The 9,430-nt window shown below is 39.2% G+C and overlaps 1 protein-coding gene and 1 pseudogene across 1 annotated transcript; one reads left to right on the forward strand and one right to left on the reverse strand.

The window, feature by feature from the left end:
* Nucleotides 789–1,525, forward strand: LOC109823015. Its single transcript, XM_020389333.1, has 2 exons — nt 789–1,255; nt 1,337–1,525. Exons 1-2 carry the CDS (start codon nt 863–865, stop codon nt 1,427–1,429), a joined length of 486 nt encoding a protein of 161 aa, XP_020244922.1. The 5' UTR covers nt 789–862; the 3' UTR covers nt 1,430–1,525.
* Nucleotides 3,429–6,844, reverse strand: LOC109821009 (annotated as a pseudogene).

Consider the following 9,430-nt stretch of genomic DNA (forward strand, 5'->3'; position numbering starts at 1 on the left):
ATTCATTGAAACAATCAGTTTGTTGCGGGTGAAACCTAACTCTAATCAGGTTTTGTAATTATTTGATCTTTGGTCCAAGCTCGCTTTTAGAAGAATTTGGTGGTGTCATTTTCTCTGAGTTAGAGATAAGTCATGGCTAATAAAAGGTGATCCATTAAGATTATAGGCCCTAGTCTATATAATGTTAAAAAAAACGGACCAAATCCATTTGTATGTTAAATTCTATTCTCGTCCTAGTGTTTTTTGCTAGGTGGAATCAAGCTTTTCTGCTTCTTTTTTGAACGGAAACAGGCGGCCGGGTGAATAGTTTTTACGGTCAAAGGCTTCATGAACTGTACGCACTTGAGTTAGTTTTCAGAGCTTTTGACTGAACGGATGGAGATTGGATTGATATATGCAAATATGTAAACAGGGAGGGCCTTATCTGCAATTTGCTCCCGTACTTCAAGCCTAGCTGTTATCTTCCGGGTATTTGTAACAGAGTCATGAACTTCAAGCCTAGCTGTGATGTATTTGTAACAGTCATGAACTTAAAGCCTAGGCTGCACGACTCATATTATACCAGTATGTTTGACGAAGAAGGTAAAAAATGCATGTCCAGTGACATATCTTTTTCTTTCAGAATCATAGCTGAAAAAGGTCGACTATAAATGAAATAAGAAAGTGATCATATAGCTTTGCACTTAATTCATAACATTGTCTTAATTTATTTATTTCTATTGGTTGAGTTCCATTGCTTAAGACTGCCCTAATTTATTTATTTCTATTGCTATATGTTATTTAGGAGGCGCTTGAAGCTTCACAAGACTTTGTCTTGTCCCAGTCTCAGAGCATAGAGAACACTCCTACCGATCCTAATCGCATGACTAGAGAGCAATGGAGGGAAATTGTTGATGGAGTTTATGGCTCTAAACCAATCAAGAAAGGGAGGGTGCCTTTATCAAGTGCAAAAGTTAGGATAGTCTCCACTAGCAGGAATATACAAAATGACTCGTCCGCGACCTCAAATCGACCAAGTGTGACATCGTACGTCGTGGCTAAAATTGGACAGTATTTAATGGACAATGTTCAACCCTCGATGTTTTTTCAATTTATTCCCATTATTACGCGCGAGCTAGGGGGTGCACAATCGACTTGGGATGTTGTGCAGCGCCTCAGTGATTGTCCATCGTTGAAGGAGATTCTTCCTGAGTCGATATACTTAGAGATCTTTAAGTTGGCGTTTGCCGAGCATGAAGTTCATGGTGGTGGAGAGGTATATATGACGCGACATATATGTATTTATTATTATATTTTTGGTATATATATATCTTATGTGGAGTGATATTCTTTTCAGGTTGGAGGAGGTATTGTAGGGAGCAGCAGTACGATACGACGTTCTAATGCAGACGATGCTGATAACAGGGATGCCGACGATGACGAGGAGTGAGTGAGACTTGTGTTAAGACATATCATGACTTTTGAATTTTACATATATAAAATATATATGTGATTTTATTGCGTAGTGAATGAATATTATTTGAGCATGCGAGATGTATTGTGATTGTGATTATATGACGAGTATTATTCGATATTGTGGATTGACGGATGAAATTGAATGAGTGTTGAATGTGAATGTATATCATGGTTGGTTTTATGATATATTGTGTTTGTTGGAAATTTGATGTAAAAAGACAAAGAAAGAAAATTTGACTTGTATTCTCTCAAAATCGATTACAATTTGGATTCCGATTACAAAAGAGAAGAGAATGGATTTGATTCTCTCCTTTGTTTAAGACTGGGTTCTTCTTGGTAGCGATGGAGTGCTTCCTTCGATTGATCGCGTCGAACTTGCTCTCCGTTGACGATCCGACCGTCCTTCTTCACTGGAATAACTGAAGTGTTTGATGACTTCGGTTTAGAACTCTTGACGAGTGTTGAAGAACTCTGAACGAGTTAAGAACTCTGATAAGAGTTGTTGAAAACCGAATGTCTGGTTTGATGTGATTAACTTGCGTTACAAGCTAATTAAAAACTCTTAACGAGTTTAAGAACTCAGAATGAGTTAAAACTCTAAAACAGAGTTGTTGGAACCGAAAATTCGGTTAATTGCCAAGTGGATGATACCTTTGATGAAAGGATCCTTCGGGATTTGATTAACTGATCGTTGATCAGTTCCTTGATCCCCCGAAGATCTCTTCCTTCCGATTACTCAACTGCCGAGATTTGTTGACCTTGGGTGGTTTTGATACCAGCTCCCCTCAACTCTTTGTGGTTTTTTATCTCAGAAACCGATTGATCAACCTCTCAACCCGCCAACCCCTTACTCAGTTGAGTAAGTTGGTTATTTATAGGGTGATGTGGAGTGCAACCAACCCCTATTTCCGCTCCTTTGTGGGCGAGAATCCCTCAGAACGTGGGATAAACGGTTATGAGGCCGTTCAGCTTGCGTTTGAACAAGTCAAAACGCCTCAATTGGCGTTCTGGGCTTTAACTCTGCGCCCAAGGTTTGGGACGCAGAGTTAAATCTCTGTTAGAGATTTGAGACACACAGGCCTCGTGTGTTCTGAACTTGGAAACGCACAGGCTGCTGGTGCGTTGAAATTTAATTCTGCGTTCAGAGTTCGGGACATAGCTGAGTCTGTTGAATAACGCACGTTATGGGTGCGTTTCGTGATTTAACTCTGCGTTCAGAGTTTGATGTCTGTTGATGAACGCACAGATTGTGTGCGTTTGAGAAACGCAGAAATGAATTTCTGCGTTTGGGAGAACTTGTTGGCTTATAACCTCGTCCACTATAACATTACAAAGGCTATTGTTTATTGATCTTTGCCTGTTATAGGATATGAGAGTCGTCAGATTGTAACTCTCACTGTTGGTTGTGAAGGCCACTGAACAGAGTTTTCATCAGCTGTCGGAAGTGTCGTCGAATTGTAACTCTTCTCGATCCGTGTGAAAAGTCTCCTATTTGTCGTTTTCGATCGTCGGCGTGAAAGCTATTTGATTGTAGCTCTCATTGTTGGAGCTTGACGGGAATCAACATCCATAGTGTCTTCTGGACGAATATTTGCCCACAGCTCTCTACCCAGCAACTCACCAGCTAAGTCCAACCTTTTATTTCTCGGAGATGAGGCCGTGTTTATAGCGGTGGCAGAGTTGCGAATGCAGTGATTGGGGAGTCGTCTGATTGTAACTCCTATTGTCAGGACTTGTTTGGATCAGCTATCCATTGTGATTTTTAGACAGCCTACAGTCGTATATCAATATTATATACTTAAAAGATGTAGGTTTTTGGTTACAAATGGTGATACCTAGATGTCCCTTCCCCAGTCAACGGGGTCACTAAAAACAAATGCTCCTTTTACTCTTCGAGAGTAAACATTGTATCTCAAATGTGATTCCCTGGATGTGTTCTTCTCATTAGCTTGCCTAGTAGCCCAGCATTTAAATTACGACAAGGGATCAATGTCTTCAAAATATGATGCATATTCATCTATGGAAAGAACTTTTCTGCAGACAGAAAACAAACACCAAGAAATATTATGCATGCTACAGTTTTCTACTTATACATTTGAGCTCGTAAATAAGTAACACTTCACCAATTTTAAAACTCACTTGAAGCCATACTCCGACATTACCGCAGCAGGTTCTCCTTTCCTAATGGCAATAACAAGCTTATTTTCAAATCTGCAGATTGGAGGATGAAAAGAATCATTATAACTAAAGAAATATGAAGCATAATATAGTACTTGAAATTTAACACAAAAAGGTAAATCATATCTTCATGCGAAATATGTATGGTCCAAAGGTCCAAAGATCCAAAGAGAAATACGAATAAGTCTATCACAGTAAGACATAAGACTCGGATAAAAGAATGGTCTCTTTGAGAACTTGTCCGTACCTGTTTGTCAGGCCTTTGAAAGGTGAAGGCCCATGGACAACCTGTATCATATGTCGGCAGAAAAAAGTTCACATAAATGGAAAAAATAATTATGTAGGGAGGAGGGATATAAAAGAGCTTATCCACTAACCTTGTTAATGTATTAAGAAGTCTGTCATGGACCTTAATCGATGGCCTGATATAATGATACATTCACACCAAACTATATGCTTCATGCATTTCATAAGCTTCATTTATTTTTAATGATAAAAAACATCTCAGGTAGATGGATATGGGATGTTAACAATGGCTGAGGAATATGGATCGACTCACTAATCATCACTTAAACAAGCTTGATAGCCTAAATGAAACATGCTTGAACAAGGAATATGGATCGACTCACTAATCATCACTTAAACAAGCTTGATAGCCTAAATGAAACATGCTTGAACATTTATTCATAAGAGGCTCCAAATTGCTCACTTAAACAAGCTTGATAGCCTAAATGAAACATGCTTGAACATTTATTCATAAGAGGCTCCAAATTGCTGATCTACACATACAAAACCTAAACTTTCTGGAACAAATTGACACTGATTTTTATATGGCCGAATGAATATATGTAACAGTGTGCATGAAAAGAATTTAATTATATATGCCCATACAAGAAAGAGGTTCATGGTGTAAACCTGTATAGGTGAAATTTGAACTCCCAATAAGCTACTTAATTCAACAGCCCATTTCAATTCTGGGATACCACCTCCTATTAAAGAAAGTAAAAAAACAATTTAATAAAGTATGATCAGAAAGTTCATTCAAGTAAATGCAAAATCCATGACATTCATCATAAATAGGTTAAACAAGTGCATCGAGCTTGAACAGACGAATGAGTCAACTCAATAACAAAAAAAAGCCAATGACAAGCATTAAGAAACATAACAATGAGAGACTAAGTTCAACCGTGATGAATTTTATGGAATTGCAATTAACAGCATATGCTAATCATCATAACAAGGCTTTTCCCAGAAAAACGGGGTCAATAGTGGCTACAATTATAGTAGCCTACAAAATTAAATTGCATTAAGCCAGCTATACAACGTACTATTTAACAACTATTCATTAGTGTTCAAAATGAGATATACTAAGCTAAATAGTGTGTGCGCAATCTACCACATAAAATCAGTATGTACAGCCACAAAGATGTCAGTACATGCAGCTATGTACACGACATGATTCAATTCCACCCAAGCTGATGCTTGACTTTACCATTCTCCCTTAACTTTCTCCTCCTTATGCGCTTTCTTCAATTTAAACATAAATTTTCCGATTCTGAATTCCCCCTTACCTTTTATTATATCCTAAAATTTTGGCATTCTCTTCAAAATTTAGAGTCGACATTATCCAATTCCTGCTCATTGCGATTCTCCTTAAGAGTAAGGAATTCAAAATAACTGATATTAGGAAAAACTGCATAGGTCACAGACTCTAGTTTTGATCTTGGATTCACATTAGCACGAATCCATCCTTCCGAAGCCCCATAATAAGCACTCAGCACTGGCAGACTTCCAGCATAACGTTGCAATTTCCGAAGCCCCATAATAAGCACTCAGCACTGGCAGACTTCCAGCATAACGTTGCAATTTCCTTGCGTAAGGATCCATTGATCCCGTCATAATTCCATACTGGCAGACTTCCAGCATAACGTTGCAATTTCCTTGCGTAAGGATCCATTGATCCCGTCATAATTCCATGCACATACTTCGCATTAGGCCAGAGCTCTGGAATCATATTGCACCAATTGCTTAAACTCATGCATTTCCTATATGTTGTATCAACCAAATTTCGATTAGGAGTCAAAATCTTAGAAACAACTTCTCTGAGTGAAGGAATTGTAATTTTATTTGAGAGAATCCCTTCTCTTATATCAGCACAGAGTTCTCCCCGAACATGTTCAAATGTTCTCAATGCATGAACAATGCTGAAGGCAAATGCAGAAGAAATTATCTGCACCTCCTGGGAGTAAATTAACCCGTACAAGAGATGACAGTACACTGACTGGTTGTAGTCTACGCAGAAACTGACTTCGTCTGGGCTACATTATTGAGAATGGATGTCCTGCATTGTGTTCTTGAACTGTTGGCTTCGGTATACGTTAGTTGTGCTTGCTGTTGCAATTAGACCCCCTTTAGTTAGGGATTGTTTGCTTGCGTATATGAACTGGAGAGATTTTCCATCATTCATGGGGTATTCTCTGTGAAATTGGTCTTAGTTGAGTTCATCAGAAATATATTGACATACACGATTTATCTAGAAGTTTAAGTTGGTAGGTAATGGCATATGCTTCATAATGAATATCAAGCCAAGAGATTTAAATGAGCATACTTAAAGGTGCTGTAGTATAATTTTTTCTCATGGGAACATTAATTTCATAATATATTTTTTCCTCAAAAATGAATTTCATAATAAATTTACCTATAATGAACAAAAATAAACTTACATATTTATAAAAACAAATGACGTGTGATAAATCTGCATTGTGGATCACAACATTTCCTCGTTGAAGGCAATAAGCTTCGATTTTCCATGTGTCGTACCATAACTACAACAAATATACAAGCTTTCAAAACTTATGAGAGGAAAATAAAAGTTAGTTTTAATAAAAAAAACATTGAAGATAAATTTTAGTACCTCAACAACAATGCTGTAACTGGCCTCCCTGTTAGAATTGGTGAATCATCACCATCCACGATTCTCTGTAATAAGGTTCCAGGTCCTCATGAGTGACAAGAGGAATATAGGCTTTAAAGCTTTCAGGATCAGTTCTCCCTCTGAGGCCTGAAGCCTGTAAGTATTCTGCTTGGCCATTTTGTTCAAGAATCTTTTGGAGTGTTTCTTTTTTAAGGCAACATTGTTAGTCATTTTCTCAAATTCTTGTATCTCTAGCGCCACGGATTTTGAATTCATTTTGGGGTTGCAAGTAACCATTCAGCTGATACTATAGCAACCGAGCCTACAAATAATTAAAAATTCATGAACAAAGTAGTCATAGTAATTAAGTGCCTCGTGCAATAGTCTTAAAGAGAAATTTGAATAAACAGTAGATCATGGTCCTCAAAAGGGCAGAACATAGGGGGGGGGGACTTCAGCCGATTAAGGGTAAACAAACATAAGTTTAATGTTTTGGGGATGAAGAAATAGTTCAATTAATGTCATGCTAATGAAACCAGACTGATACATTCATCAAGTACAAGTTTTACAAGAGGATATTGGGCGTGTTCATGATAAATGAGTGTGCATGTACCTGTGCTGGGTGTCTGGATTAGAAATGTAACTTAACTATTGCAGTATGAATCAAAGAGGACTAACAAATATATGGTACATACAAATCAGTGAATCGTGTAGATGATTCCACAGTGTGTTTAATCTCAGTCAAGATACTATCAACTGTTGTGCCAAAAGCTGTGTCGAGGAACCAACCAAACGCCAATCCAAGAGAGCCAAACGAACTAAATATCAATGCACAAACAAAACACCAATTTTAACGTGGTTCGGCAAGTTGCCTACGTCCACGGGGCAAGAAGGGGATGGGGTTTTTCACTAATAGAGAAGAAGAGTACAAATTGAGATTACAACTCACTCGAAGGAACAAACTAATCTCACCAACAAGCTCTTAATCTCTCCAAACAAAACCCTAAACAAATAGCTCAAAAAATACCTCTTTTCTGTGCTTCAAATATCCCCAATTTGCTTCTCCCAATTCTCTCTTCCAATGGTTCCATATATATAGAAATCCTAAAATCATAAACATACTAGGAATTCTAAACCAAAAGCCAAATCAAATTAGGAATATATCCTAATAACCTATTACCAAAATAGATTAGGAATCCTAATAATCTCATGTTACCAAAATAGAATAGGAATCCTAATAACCTCATGTTACTAAAATAGATTAGGAATCCGTTTTCCGACAATTCTCCACCTCGGCGAAGTTTTCCCAAAACTTAGTCGACACCAACCAAACCAAATGCCTCACTTGTTGCGTCTAGTACGCCACGGCAACAGACTCATGACAACAGACTCCATCCACACAAGTCGAGACCCAAACGGGAGTACGAACACTCACCCAAATGTCGGTATCTACTCACCAAATCGGCTGCATCAAAACTGACTGCCTATGTATCCTCTTGCCCAAGGAATTATGCATTTACGTAGTTCACCCAAACGGCCTCCAAAGGCCCTTAATCAAATAGAAAAGTCTGCAACTCTTCCCTAACATCGCCAACGGATCTGCAACTGATAGCAGCCCTAAACTGATACAAATCAAACACCTCCATCTGAGGTGAACCAATGGCCGTATCCAAATCATGTCCCCAGCTGCAACCGAATCCAAAACCAATCCATCATCTGCATCCGAAATCAAATGATCCCCAACCTGTGTCACCTCAGCTAGAATCCCAAATGACGCAGTATGATCTGGAGTATGTGGAATAAGTTCCACCCAACGTGAAGTAGCATCACCCTCCACCTGCTGCGATATCCAAACGACCTGATCAACACTCTCCTGCTCAGAACAAAATCAAAAGCTCCCAAACGATAATCAAATGAGCCTCCGAATTCCAAACGCGCAATCGGATCAAATCTCACATCCTCGATGTGACCAAATGATGGGTAACCAAATATTCGACACCAACCAAAATCTGAAGCAGCTCCACCAGATCTAATAACTCCTAATGCAGCAGTCGGCGACCTATGACTAAGATGACCCAAATATATCGAAGCTCCAGAATCAATGCTCGACAACCAACGCCGATCCTCCTCCAGAAAGGAACGACCCATCGAAACTGTCATCTCATCTTGTCGCCCCAAAGTCTCCACACCAATGAAGTGTCTCCTATTACCGTGAGCTCGGCACAAACACAAGAAAGGACCCCTATCAAAGTTAGAACAACGAGTTACCTTTCTGCCAATACACTTCTTCCAATTGTTATTGACTTCTAGGACTTTACACCAACGGGAACTGGTCGCGACCCAATAATGCCTAAAACAATCACCAACTGCGGAAACTACAAAACGATTACCTCCCAATGATGCCTCCTTGGAAGGCCCCCAAATGCCTAATTGAACACCTCCTAGAAGACCCCTCGCTCGATGGATAGGAGTACCAAACTCCACCTCGGTCTTGCTCATCCCAATGTGCTCAAATGACTTCCATCTGCAGGTCAAAGCACTCCTCAACAACCTATGTACGGCATCACCAATCAAATACCCCAGCACCAAACAACGTCATAATCTAGCCAAATCCAATGAAGTCGTCAGAGCTCTATCAATCACCGTGCTCCCAAGTAAATAGTATAAGTTACTCTTTCTGACGCCCTTCATCACAATCATAGACCCAAATGTAACCTTCAAGCGTGCATCCGCCAAGGTCACCCTATAGCCTGTTGCCTCTAAAGCTCCAAGTGAAATGATGTTCTTCTTCAACTGAGGAACGAACCTCACTCCAACCAACTCTCGAATCACCCCTTTGTTAGACCCTAGAGGGGGGGGGGTGATTAGGGTCTTATGCTAATC

Source organism: Asparagus officinalis, chromosome 8 (assembly GCF_001876935.1).
Source record: "Asparagus officinalis chromosome 8, Aspof.V1, whole genome shotgun sequence".
NCBI classification, from domain to species: Eukaryota; Viridiplantae; Streptophyta; class Magnoliopsida; order Asparagales; family Asparagaceae; genus Asparagus; species Asparagus officinalis.